The following is a 13,920-nucleotide window of genomic DNA, read 5'->3' on the forward strand; positions in this document are numbered from 1 at the left end:
AGCAGAGGTCAGAGACATTATAATGGTATTTAACAGCAGTAGAGGTCAGAGACATTATAATGGTATTTAACAGCAGCAGAGGTCTGTAGTGGAAATGTCCTCTGTTTACTAAATCATGAGAGCAAACCACAACACAAGTCAGAGTTAGTTATCACAAAGTCCATCTTTAATTATATGAGCTCCATCACAACCCTGTGACTCTCAGATCAACTCAGTGTCTATAAATGAATTCTCTGAGAGTCCCTTACACATTGCAACTGAGATCCTTTATAGCAAAGACACGCATAGCCAGACAGCATTGGCTATAAATTATCGTTCAGCTTTGTCTCCTAAACTATGTTCTCATGAAACCTTGACAGAGAACAGATAACTGCAACCGGCCAACAGTATTATACAAAAATAGATAGCATATAATGAAAATAAAACATATTATCTATGTTACCCAACTAATTCTGATTATTCCCCAACAGGTCAGAGACATTATAATGGTATTTGTTCTAAAAATGAATTACATATTTTTTTTCGTCATCCATCTACACACAATACTCCATAATGACATCACAATACTCCATAATGACATCACAATACTCCATAATGACATCACAATACTCCATAATGACATCACAATACTCCATAATGACATCACAATACTCCATAATGACATCACAATACCCCATAATGACATCACAATACTCCATAATGACATCACAATACTCCATAATGACATCACAATACTCCATAATGACATCACAATACTCCATAATGACATCACAATACTCCATAATGACATCACAATACTTCACAATACTCCATAATGACATCACAATACTCCATAATGACATCACAATACTCCATAATGACATCACAATACTCCATAATGACATCACAATACTCCATAATGACATCACAATACTCCATAATGACAAGCAAAAACACGTTTTTAGAATGTTTTGCAAATGTATATAATACTGAAAACAATGGATACCAAGAGAGCCAATGAAATGGTAAGGTATGTGAAGGGTCATTAAGTTATAGCAGCAAACCAAGCAAAATGAGAAGAATAAGAGCATCACATTGAAGCTGCCCAGCAACACCCGTTGGGGTGGTGTTGTCATCATGTTTGACAGTCTCCTGGAGGGGAAGGAGTCTCTCCAAGAAATGGCCATATCACAGTCTGTCGATGTGGACAGCCCCATCAAGAGGATCCTCCTGGATTATATATGTTGGGAGCGTGGTAAGCAGCCTGAAACTCCTGAAACCTATAGCAGTAGCCATTGCACGGACAATGCCATCCTGTCTGATGTTCAGACTCTGCTTGCAGATGTAAGAGAATAAATCCATACTGCCCTGCCCACTTCACTGTTGCTCCAAGCAGAGGAAACTGCAGTTCTGAAATACATCAAAAAGCATGAAGACTTCTGCCTGAAGCCCATAGACGCCATGTTGGACCCACGTACATGTTGGACCCCAAGACAACTTGCAAGAGCATCCTGTCTGGTGCAGAGATCGACAAGGCCTATGGTGTCATCACTGCCGTGTCTCGCCACCTTGGCCTGGATGAGGGCGAGGTTCTTGGCAGTCTGGCGAAGTACACTTCCAAGCATGGGCTTTGGGATGGAGATGTAATATTGCAGTCGAACTAAACATATCTCATCAACCACCTAGTGGAAGGAGCTTTGTGGATCTGAGGCTGTTTCCCCTGTTGCCTCAATCATCCTCCAAATCCCACCAACATCAGCCGCCTCAGAGTGCAACTGGTCCTTGTTTGGGAACACACACACACACACCAAAGCACGCAACAGGCTGACCAATACAAGGGTGGAAAAAATTGGTGGCCATTCAGGCAAATTTGAGTCTTTTTGAGCTTGACAACAAGCCATCCTCAACAAGGTGGGAAAGTGACAGTGAAGATGAGGCCTCAGAGTCTGATGTTCAAGAGGTGGACATGGAGGAGGTGCAGGGAGAAGACATGGAAGCCTGAGAGGAAGACAACCAAAGCTTTAGTTTCTAGACTATCATTTTACAGATGTATGTTGAAAATGTATTTGGGAGATGCGATGTATCATTAGGGGTAAATCAATATTCCCTTTCTTTTGTTGGTCAATGAAATCATCCAATGTGAAGAGTCAACTCATTGAATTAATGTTCAATTCGTAACTAAATTGTTTTTTTTTCTATTGGAAGGATTTAATAATTTGCAATTACTGTATGTCCACTTATGATAAGGTAAATGTTTCTGTCTCCATATGGTAAATATATCCAATGCAAAAAGCCTCTACATTTAAATGGTATTAATGTTCATTTGCATATATTCCCGTTAATTCCCATATATTTCCGTTAATTCCCATATATTTCCGTTAATTCCCATATATTTCCGTTAATTCCCATATATTCCCTCTAATTCCCATATATTTCCGTTAATTCCCATATATTTCCGTTAATTCCCATATATTTCCGTTAATTCCCATATATTCCCATTAATTCCCATATATTCCCGTTAATTCCCATATATTTCCGTTAATTCCCATATATTCCCATTAATTCCCATATATTTCCGTTAATTCCCATATATTCCCTCTAATTCCCATATATTTCCGTTAATTCCCATATATTTCCGTTAATTCCCATATATTTCCGTTAATTCCCATATATTCCCGTTAATTCCCATATATTCCCGTTAATTCCCATATATTCCTTCTAATTCCCATATATTCCCTCTAATTCCCATATATTCCCTCTAATTCCCATATATTTCCGTTAATTCCCCTATATTTCCGTTAATTCCCATATATTCCCGTTAATTCCCATATATTCCCTCTAATTCCATATATTCCCTCTAATTCCCATATATTCCCGTTAATTCCCATATATTCCTGTTAATTCCCATATATTCCCGTTAATTCCCATATATTCCCACTAATTCCCATATATTCCCGTTAATTCCCACGGAAAGTGTCCACCTCTGAATATAAACATACAAGCCATCGCTGAAGCGGTCTAAACAACAGGTGGAAGAACTGCCCCACCACTTAAAAGGCTTCGCATTTTAAAGGCAAACAAAAGCACTGAGGTAAAATGGTTTCAAAGTAGAAGATTTATTTTAAAACTGCAGTTAAAATCATAAATAAATACCAAAACATTGACAGCTAAAACACTTAAAAGCTGATTTAAAATAAATACATTCTACCTCACAAACATTTAGGCACAACTATTTAAAATGTCAGGGGAGCTAATTATTAGTCAAAAACATAGACCATGAAGAGATGGCAGTTATTGATTATTTTACAAAACAAAATACCAGCAATGTTCCGTACACACAGAAAGCTTATTTCGCTCAAATATTGCTTACATTCCTGTTAGTGCGCATTTCCCCTTGGCCAAGATAATTCAGCCACCTGACAGGTGTGGCATATCAAGAATCTGATTAAACAGCATGATCATTACACAGGTGCACCTTGTGCTGGGGACAATAAAAAGATGTGCAATTTTGTCATTTAGATCAATGGCATTTTTATACCGTGACGAGATCCTGACGCCCATAGTCATGCTATTAATCTGCCACCTTCCCCTCACGGTTCAGCATGATGATGCACGGCCCCATGTCTCAAGGATCTGTACACATTTCCTAAAAATGGCCCAGTCCTTCCATGGCCTGCATACTCACTCAGGATGTTTGAGATGCTCTGACTCCACGTGTACGACGGCGAGTTCCAGTTCAATTCCTACCATGATGATGCACAGCCCCATGTCACAAGGATCTGTAAACAATTCCTGAAAGCTGAAAATGTCCCAGTTCTTCCATGGCCTGCATACTCACCAGCCATGTCACCCATTGAGCATGTTCGGGATGCTCTGGATCGACATTCCAGCAGAATGTTTTAGTCAATATGACTGATTAATAAACACCATGATGAATCTGAAGCTACATGTGGTTCAGGACTTGAGAGAGAAGTTCCTGGCTTAGTTGGTAGAGCATGGCGCTTATAAGGTCATGAACACGGGTTGACTTCCCACTGGGCCCATCCATACTAAAATGTATAAAGGCAGTACTGTACTGAACACGAATTAGGATAAATTCATCTGATAAATGGTATATATTATAATTATTAGGTCCTCAGAAGGTCTTCAGGACTTTAGAGAGTCGGTCTTCGAGAACGACTAAAGAGTAGGATTAAAGACTAACGCAAAGACTTATATGGAATGTTTAAAAAAAAACACTTCCGCAAAGACACAGATTCCTTCCTGGTCTGAACATGCAGTTTAGAGGTTTGGGGTTGGAGGTTATTAGAGGTTTGAGGTTACTCATATTTGTTGGTCCATGCTCAGGGTCAGTGTGTCCTGGTTGGCTGAGGCAGTGGTTAGGGGTCAGGGGTCAGTGTTTGCGTCTCTGAGAGACCAAGTACTCCTCGATGTAGTTGAAGAGCAGGTCCAGCTCTCCCATTGCCTTATAAAGGCCCTTATCCTGCATCTAGACACACAGGAAGCACACACTCAGGTTAGAGGAACCATACCTTGTGGGGATACAGAATTCAGGCCCATTCAAAATCCTATTTTCCCTAACCCCTAACCCCTAACCCATACTCTTACCCTAATCCTAACTTTGACAGGAAACACATTTAACATTCAGTTGATGCTTTCTACTTCCTGTCCAGTCATATGGTCTATCACATTAGATGTTCTTTCTATTTCCTGTCCAGTCATATCGTCTATCACATTAGATGTTCTTTCTATTTCCTGTCCAGTCATATGGTCTATCACATTACTTTTTGCCTAAGAGATATGGATTGGTAAAGAGTTCCAATCAGCTATAGCTCTGTATAAAACTGTGTATTTAAGGTGATTTGTCCTTGGCTTGGGTTGTCTTAGCTGCCCTGAATTTGCCTGTCTGGTTTGGTGGTTATGCGTGTTGCTAGTATGTACTGGAATGAAAATACTGTTTTTATATATATATATATAAAACATTCCTAAATAAAATCAGAGGACTGGATAATAATTTGATTTCAACGTGAAGACACGAGAGATTCTGATGCATTTGGGACAATATTAATATGGTTAGAACAATGGAGAGTTAATCTGGCTGCCCTGTTTAGAACAATGGAGAGTTAATCTGGTTGCCCTGTTTAGAACAATGGAGAGTTCATCTGGCTGCCCTGTTTAGAACAATGGAGAGTTCATCTGGCTGCCCTGTTTAGAACAATGGAGAGTTAATCTGGCTGCCCTGTTTAGAACAATGGAGAGTTCATCTGGCTGCCCTGTTTAGAACAATGGAGAGTTAATCTGGCTGCCCTGTTTAGAACAATGGAGAGTTAATCTGGCTGCCCTGTTTAGAACAATGGAGAGATAATCTGGCTGCCCTGTTTAGAACAATGGAGAGTTAATCTGGCTGCCCTGTTTAGAACAATGGAGAGTTCATCTGGCTGCCCTGTTTAGAACAATGGAGAGTTAATCTGGCTGCCCTGTTTAGAACAATGGAGAGTTAATCTGGCTGCCCTGTTTAGAACAATGGAGAGTTAATCTGGCTGCCCTGTTTAGAACAATGGAGAGATAATCTGGCTGCCCTGTTTAGAACAATGGAGAGTTCATCTGGCTGCCCTGTTTAGAACAATGGAGAGTTCATCTGGCTGCCCTGTTTAGAACAATGGAGAGTTAATCTGGCTGCCCTGTTTAGAACAATGGAGAGTTAATCTGGCTGCCCTGTTTAGAACAATGGAGAGTTAATCTGGCTGCCCTGTTTAGAACAATGGAGAGATAATCTGGCTGCCCTGTTTAGAACAATGGAGAGTTAATCTGGCTGCCCTGTTTAGAACAATGGAGAGTTCATCTGGCTGCCCTGTTTAGAACAATGGAGAGTTCATCTGGCTGCCCTGTTTAGAACAATGGAGAGTTCATCTGGCTGCCCTGTTTAGAACAATGGAGAGTTAATCTGGCTGCCCTGTTTAGAACAATGGAGAGTTAATCTGGCTGCCCTGTTTAGAACAATGGAGAGTTAATCTGGCTGCCCTGTTTAGAACAATGGAGAGATAATCTGGCTGCCCTGTTTAGAACAATGGAGAGTTAATCTGGCTGCCCTTTTTAGAACAATGGAGAGTTAATCTGGCTGCCCTGTTTAGAACAATGGAGAGTTAATCTGGCTGCCCTGTTTAGAACAATGGAGAGTTAATCTGGCTGCCCTGTTTAGAACAATGGAGAGTTAATCTGGCTGCCCTGTTTAGAACAATGGAGAGTTAATCTGGCTGCCCTGTTTATGATGTCAAAAAAGTAACAGCTAAATCTGGTTCTCTGATAAGCAAAGTTATTGTAAATGAAGAACATGTCTGCCTCTTTTGTTGAATCAGAGAGTATATTTATTACAAAACCACATGACATCGCAAACTACTTTAATTAATATTTTATGTGCACACACACACACACACTCAGAACCTGCTGGGGACTGACCTTTTTATATGAGGAGATTAAATTGTTGATGTCAAACGGTTTCTTACAGGAGAAGTAGTTCCTCTGTGGAGAGAGAAAGAGGGGAAGGGGGAGGAAGAGATCAGATCTTGTGACAGCCACCCCACGCTGCAATATTGTTGGGAGGCTCCAGGCTGCTGCAGTAGTACACTGGAAACACAGACAGACAGACAGACAGACAGACAGACAGACAGACAGACAGACAGACAGACAGACAGACAGACAGACAGAGACCGACAGACAGACAGACAGACAGACAGACAGACAGACAGACAGACAGACAGACAGACAGACAGACAGACAGAGACCGACAGACAGACAGACAGACAGACAGACAGACAGACAGACGGACAGACAGACAGACAGACAGACAGACAGACAGAGACCGACAGACAGACAGACAGACAGACAGACAGACAGACAGACAGACAGCCAGACAGACAGACAGACAGACAGACAGACAGACAGACAGACAGACAGAGACCGACCGACAGACAGACAGACAGACAGACAGACAGACAGACAGACAGACAGACAGACAGACAGACAGACAGACTCTCTCTCTAGCGTAAGGTTGTTGGATGCTGTGTAAATTAGGAAGTAACCGTGTCAGAGTTGTGTGTTTAGGGTTAGACCGCCAGCTGGTCCCTAACTCTGAGGTTTCCAGCGAGGGGGATACATATACAACTATGTCACAGAACATGACGAAGCATTAATGATATGACACACATCCATGAAATAAATAGGAGCAGCTTATATAGGACCAGACTATATAGGACCAGAATATATAGGACTATATAGGACCAGACTATATAGGACCAGACTATATAGGACTATATAGGACCAGACTATATAGGACTATATAGGACCAGACTATATAGGACCAGACTATATAGGACCAGATTATATAGGACCAGACTATATAGGACCAGACTATATAGGACCAGATTATATAGGACCAGACTATATAGGACCAGATTATATAGGACCAGACTATATAGGACCAGACTATATAGGACCAGATTATATAGGACCAGACTATATAGGACCAGATTATATAGGACCAGATTATATAGGACCAGATTATATAGGACCAGACTATATAGGACCAGACTATATAGGACTATATAGGACCAGACTATATAGGACCAGATTATATAGGACCAGACTATATAGGACTATATAGGACCAGACTATATAGGACTATATAGGACCAGCCTATATAGGACTATATAGGACCAGACTATATAGGACTATATAGGACCAGACTATATAGGACCAGATTATATAGGACCAGACTATATAGGACTATATAGGACCAGACTATGTAGGACCAGACTATATAGGACTATATAGGACTATATAGGACCAGACTATATAGGACTATATAGGACCAGACTATATAGGACTATATAGGACCAGACTATATAGGACTATATAGGACCAGACTATATAGGACTATATAGGACCAGACTATATAGGACTATATAGGACCAGACTATATAGGACTATATAGGACCAGCCTATATAGGACTATATAGGACCAGACTATATAGGACTATATAGGACCAGACTATATAGGACCAGATTATATAGGACCAGACTATATAGGACTATATAGGACCAGACTATGTAGGACCAGACTATATAGGACTATATAGGACTATATAGGACCAGACTATATAGGACTATATAGGACCAGACTATATAGGACTATATAGGACCAGACTATATAGGACTATATAGGACCAGACTATATAGGACTATATAGGACCAGACTATATAGGACTATATAGGACCAGATTATATAGGACTATATAGGACCAGACTATATAGGACCAGACTATATAGGACTATATAGGACCAGACTATGTAGGACCAGACTATATAGGACTATATAGGACCAGACTATGTAGGACCAGATTATATAGGACTATATAGGACCAGACTATATAGGACCAGACTATATAGGACTATATAGGACCAGACTATGTAGGACCAGACTATATAGGACTATATAGGACCAGACTATATAGGACCAGACTATATAGGACTATATAGGACCAGACTATATAGGACTATATAGGACCAGACTATATAGGACTATGTAGGACCAGACTATATAGGACTATATAGGACCAGACTATGTAGGACCAGACTATATAGGACTATATAGGACCAGACTATATAGGACTATATAGGACCAGACTATATAGGACCAGACTATATAGGACCAGACTATGTAGGACCAGACTATATAGGACCAGACTATATAGGACCAGACTATATAGGACCAGACTATGTAGGACCAGACTATATAGGACTATATAGGACCAGATTATATAGGACCAGACTATATAGGACTATATAGGACCAGACTATATAGGACTATATAGGACCAGACTATATAGGACTATATAGGACCAGACTATATAGGACTATGTAGGACCAGACTATATAGGACTATATAGGACCAGACTATGTAGGACCAGACTATATAGGACTATATAGGACCAGACTATGTAGGACCAGACTATATAGGACTATATAGGACCAGACTATATAGGACCAGACTATATAGGACTATATAGGACCAGACTATATAGGACTATATAGGACCAGACTATATAGGACTATATAGGACCAGACTATATAGGACTATGTAGGACCAGACTATATAGGACTATATAGGACCAGACTATGTAGGACCAGACTATATAGGACTATATAGGACCAGACTATATAGGACTATATAGGACCAGACTATATAGGACTATATAGGACCAGACTATATAGGACTATATAGGACCAGACTATATAGGACCAGACTATATAGGACCAGATTATATAGGACTATATAGGACCAGACTATATAGGACTATATAGGACCAGACTATATAGGACTATATAGGACCAGACTATATAGGACTATATAGGACCAGACTATATAGGACCAGACTATATAGGACCAGACTATATAGGACCAGACTATGTAGGACCAGACTATATAGGACCAGACTATGTAGGACCAGACTATATAGGACCAGACTATATAGGACTATATAGGACCAGACTATATAGGACCAGACTATGTAGGACCAGACTATATAGGACTATATAGGACCAGACTATATAGGACCAGACTATATAGGACCAGACTATATAGGACTATATAGGACCAGATTATATAGGACCAGACTATATAGGACCAGACTATGTAGGACCAGACTATATAGGACCAGACTATATAGGACCACACTATATAGGACCAGACTATGTAGGACCAGATTATATAGGACCAGACTATATAGGACTATATAGGACCAGACTATATAGGACTATATAGGACCAGACTATATAGGACTATATAGGACCAGACTATATAGGACCAGACTATATAGGACCAGACTATATAGGACCAGACTATATAGGACCAGACTATATAGGACTATATAGGACCAGACTATATAGGACCAGACTATATAGGACCAGACTATATAGGACCAGACTATGTAGGACCAGACTATATAGGACTATATAGGACCAGACTATGTAGGACCAGACTATATAGGACTATATAGGACCAGACTATGTAGGACCAGACTATATAGGACTATATAGGACCAGACTATATAGGACTATATAGGACCAGACTATATAGGACCAGACTATGTAGGACCAGACTATATAGGACTATATAGGACCAGACTATATAGGACTATATAGGACCAGACTATATAGGACTATATAGGACCAGCCTATATAGGACCAGACTATATAGGACCAGACTATATAGGACCAGACTATATAGGACCAGACTACTTTAACAGGATATCAGACCAGGCTACATACACATTGGACGATGCTCTTCTTCAGCTCGTGGAAGATGTTTCCGATGGAGTCGATGGGAGATTTAAAGTTGTGTGTTCCACTGTTGTTGTTCATGGCGGTGGGCAACACCGTGTGGAGATAGAACATCAGGAGGCTGTCCATAGTATGACACCCCACCGGGCTCTGATGAGGAAACAAGGTCATCAACATCACAACTTTGCTATGTATTTCTGGAGAGAGGAGCAAACACACTGAAGATGAGTTAACTATAACTAACCCTAACTAACCTTAACCCTAACTGAAGATGAGGACATTATAACTAACCTTAACTAATCTTAACCCTAATTGAAGATGAGGACATTATCACTATAACTAACCTTAACTAATCTTAACCCTAATTGAAGATGAGGACATTATCACTATAACTAACCTTAACTAACCTTAACCCTAATTGAAGATGAGGACATTATAACTAACCCTAAAATTAGGGAACTCTTGGGGGATAATGGTTTATTTTTAAAATACATTTTGTTAATCTTCAACACACTTATGTATCAGAGGAGACAGTATGAACTCACCTTGATATAGTCTAGAATACCCTCGTCTATCAGAGGAGACAGTATGAACTCACCTTGATGTGGTCTAGAATACCCTCGTCTAGAAGAGGAGACAGTATGAACTCACCTTGATATAGTCTAGAATACCCTCGTCTATCAGAGGAGACAGTATGAACTCACCTTGATATAGTCTAGAATACCCTCGTCTAGAAGAGGAGACAGTATGGACTCACCTTGATATAGTCTAGAATCCCCTCGTCTAGAAGAGGAGACAGTATGGACTCACCTTGATGTGGTCTAGAATCCCCTCGTCTAGAAGAGGAGACAGTATGAACTCACCTTGATGTGGTCTAGAATCCCCTCGTCTAGAAGAGGAGACAGTATGAACTCACCTTGATGTGGTCTAGAATCCCCTCGTCTAGCAGAGGAGACAGTATGAACTCACCTTGATATAGTCTAGAATCCCCTCGTCTAGAAGAGGAGACAGTATGAACTCACCTTGATATAGTCTAGAATCCCCTCGTCTAGCAGAGGAGACAGTATGAACTCACCTTGATGTGGTCTAGAATACCCTCGTTTAGCAGAGGAGACAGTATGAACTCACCTTGATGTGGTCTAGAATACCCTCGTCTAGCAGAGGAGACAGTATGAACTCACCTTGATGTGGTCTAGAATACCCTCGTCTAGCAGAGGAGACAGTATGAACTCACCTTGATGTGGTCTAGAATACCCTCGTCTAGCAGAGGAGACAGTATGAACTCACCTTGATGTGGTCTAGAATACCCTCGTCTAGAAGAGGAGACAGTATGGACTCACCTTGATGTGGTCTAGAATCCCCTCGTCTAGAAGAGGAGACAGTATGAACTCACCTTGATATAGTCTAGAATACCCTCGTCTATCAGAGGAGACAGTATGAACTCACCTTGATGTGGTCTAGAATACCCTCGTCTAGCAGAGGAGACAGTATGAACTCACCTTGATATAGTCTAGAATACCCTCGTCTATCAGAGGAGACAGTATGAACTCACCTTGATGTGGTCTAGAATCCCCTCGTCTAGAAGAGGAGACAGTATGGACTCACCTTGATGTGGTCTAGAATACCCTCGTCTAGAAGAGGAGACAGTATGAACTCACCTTGATTATAGTCTAGAATACCCTCGTCTAGAAGAGGAGACAGTATGAACTCACCTTGATGTGGTCTAGAATCCCCTCGTCTAGCAGAGGAGACAGTATGAACTCACCTTGATGTGGTCTAGAATCCCCTCGTCTAGCAGAGGAGACAGTATGAACTCACCTTGATATAGTCTAGAATCCCCTCGTCTAGAAGAGGAGACAGTATGAACTCACCTTGATGTGGTCTAGAATCCCCTCGTCTAGCAGAGGAGACAGTATGAACTCACCTTGATGTGGTCTAGAATCCCCTCGTCTAGCAGAGGAGACAGTATGAACTCACCTTGATATAGTCTAGAATACCCTCGTCTAGAAGAGGAGACAGTATGAACTCACCTTGATGTGGTCTAGAATCCCCTCGTCTAGCAGAGGAGACAGTATGAACTCACCTTGATGTGGTCTAGAATCCCCTCGTCTAGCAGAGGAGACAGTATGAACTCACCTTGATGTGGTCTAGAATCCCCTCGTCTAGCAGAGGAGACAGTATGAACTCACCTTGATGTGGTCTAGAATCCCCTCTCTATCAGAGGAGACAGTATGAACTCACCTTGATGTGGTCTAGAATCCCCTCGTCTAGCAGAGGAGACAGTATGAACTCACCTTGATGTGGTCTAGAATCCCCTTGTCGAGAAGAGGTGTCTCCAGCTCATCATTAGCCTCCTGCAGACAACAAACAGCCCAGTTTAGTGAAGTCTGTTTTGTATCATATCCAGTCATGCAGTGGGTGTAAACGGTACAATGATATGCTTGGTTAGGGTTATGTACAGAGCCTTCGGTAAGTATTGAACCCTTGACTTGTTCTAAAATTGATCAAATTGGTTAAAGGTTAAATAAAGGTTAAATGAAATAAATATATATATTAAAAAATATATATTTTTATATACTTTAGAATAAGGCCATAACATAACAAAATGTGTAAAAAGTCAAGGGGTCTGAATACTTTACAAAATCACTGTGTAGAGTACTTACATAGTAGTATATTAATTTAAATATATATAGAGTACTTACATAGTAGTATATTAATTTAAATATATATAGAGTACTTACATAGTAGTATATTAATTTAAATGTATATATAGAGTACTTACATACTACTAATTCATATACATGTGTTTATATATATATATATAGTATATATATATATATATACTATATATATATATATATAGAGAGAGAGAGAGAGAGAGAGAGAGTACTTATATGGTAGTATATTAATATCAATGTTTATATATATATAGTACCTATATGGTAGTATATTAACATAAATGTACTTACATGTGTATGTATATATTGAGAAAAAGAGTACCTATATGGTAGTATATTAACATAAATGTACTTACATGTGTATGTATATATTGAGAAAAAGAGTACTTAGATGGTAGTATATTAATATAAATGTATATTTTTATAGTACTTATATGGTAGTATATTCAAATAAATGTGTATATTAGAGTACTTACATAGTGGTATATTAATATAAATGTATATATAGAGTACTTACATACTACTAATTAATATAAATGTGTTTATATATATATATATATATATATATACAGTATATATATATATAGAGTACTCGCATAGTAGTATTTTCATATAAATGTATGTATATAGAGAGAGTACTTTCATAGTAGTATGTTAATATAAAAGTATATACATATTAGAGTACTTACAGAGTAGTATATAAATGTATATATATATATATATATATATATATATATGAGTACTTACGTAGTAGTCTCTGATGGTGGAGAAGGCGGTGCGGAGCTCCTTCAGTCTGACGGGGAAGCCCTCTACGAAGGAGCAGCAGCGGTCGGAGCACGGTACACGTCTGCACTGGGCATGCTCACACTGCAGCGCTGCAGCCAACAGCAGGGACAGGAGGAGAGAGCAGGGAGACATCCTGGAG

General features: G+C 39.8%; 1 protein-coding gene across 1 annotated transcript in view; it reads right to left on the reverse strand.

The window, feature by feature from the left end:
- Positions 1 to 3,003: 3,003 nt before the first annotated feature.
- The window catches only part of LOC115121206 (interleukin-10-like), an 11,064-nt gene continuing 147 nt past the window's right edge, over positions 3,004 to 13,920 (reverse strand). The window contains exons 1-5 of the mRNA XM_065000815.1: positions 13,743 to 13,920; positions 12,612 to 12,671; positions 10,306 to 10,467; positions 6,436 to 6,498; positions 3,004 to 4,468 (exon numbers count right to left, since the gene is read on the reverse strand). The exon at positions 13,743 to 13,920 is cut by the window's right edge and continues 147 nt beyond it. Coding sequence (XP_064856887.1) covers positions 4,373 to 4,468; positions 6,436 to 6,498; positions 10,306 to 10,467; positions 12,612 to 12,671; positions 13,743 to 13,913 — 552 coding nt within the window. The 5' untranslated portion in view covers positions 13,914 to 13,920 and the 3' untranslated portion in view covers positions 3,004 to 4,372. The remainder of the gene's footprint in view (positions 4,469 to 6,435; positions 6,499 to 10,305; positions 10,468 to 12,611; positions 12,672 to 13,742) is intronic.

Source organism: Oncorhynchus nerka, linkage group LG15, assembly GCF_034236695.1.
Source record: "Oncorhynchus nerka isolate Pitt River linkage group LG15, Oner_Uvic_2.0, whole genome shotgun sequence".
Lineage (NCBI taxonomy): Eukaryota > Metazoa > Chordata > Actinopteri > Salmoniformes > Salmonidae > Oncorhynchus > Oncorhynchus nerka.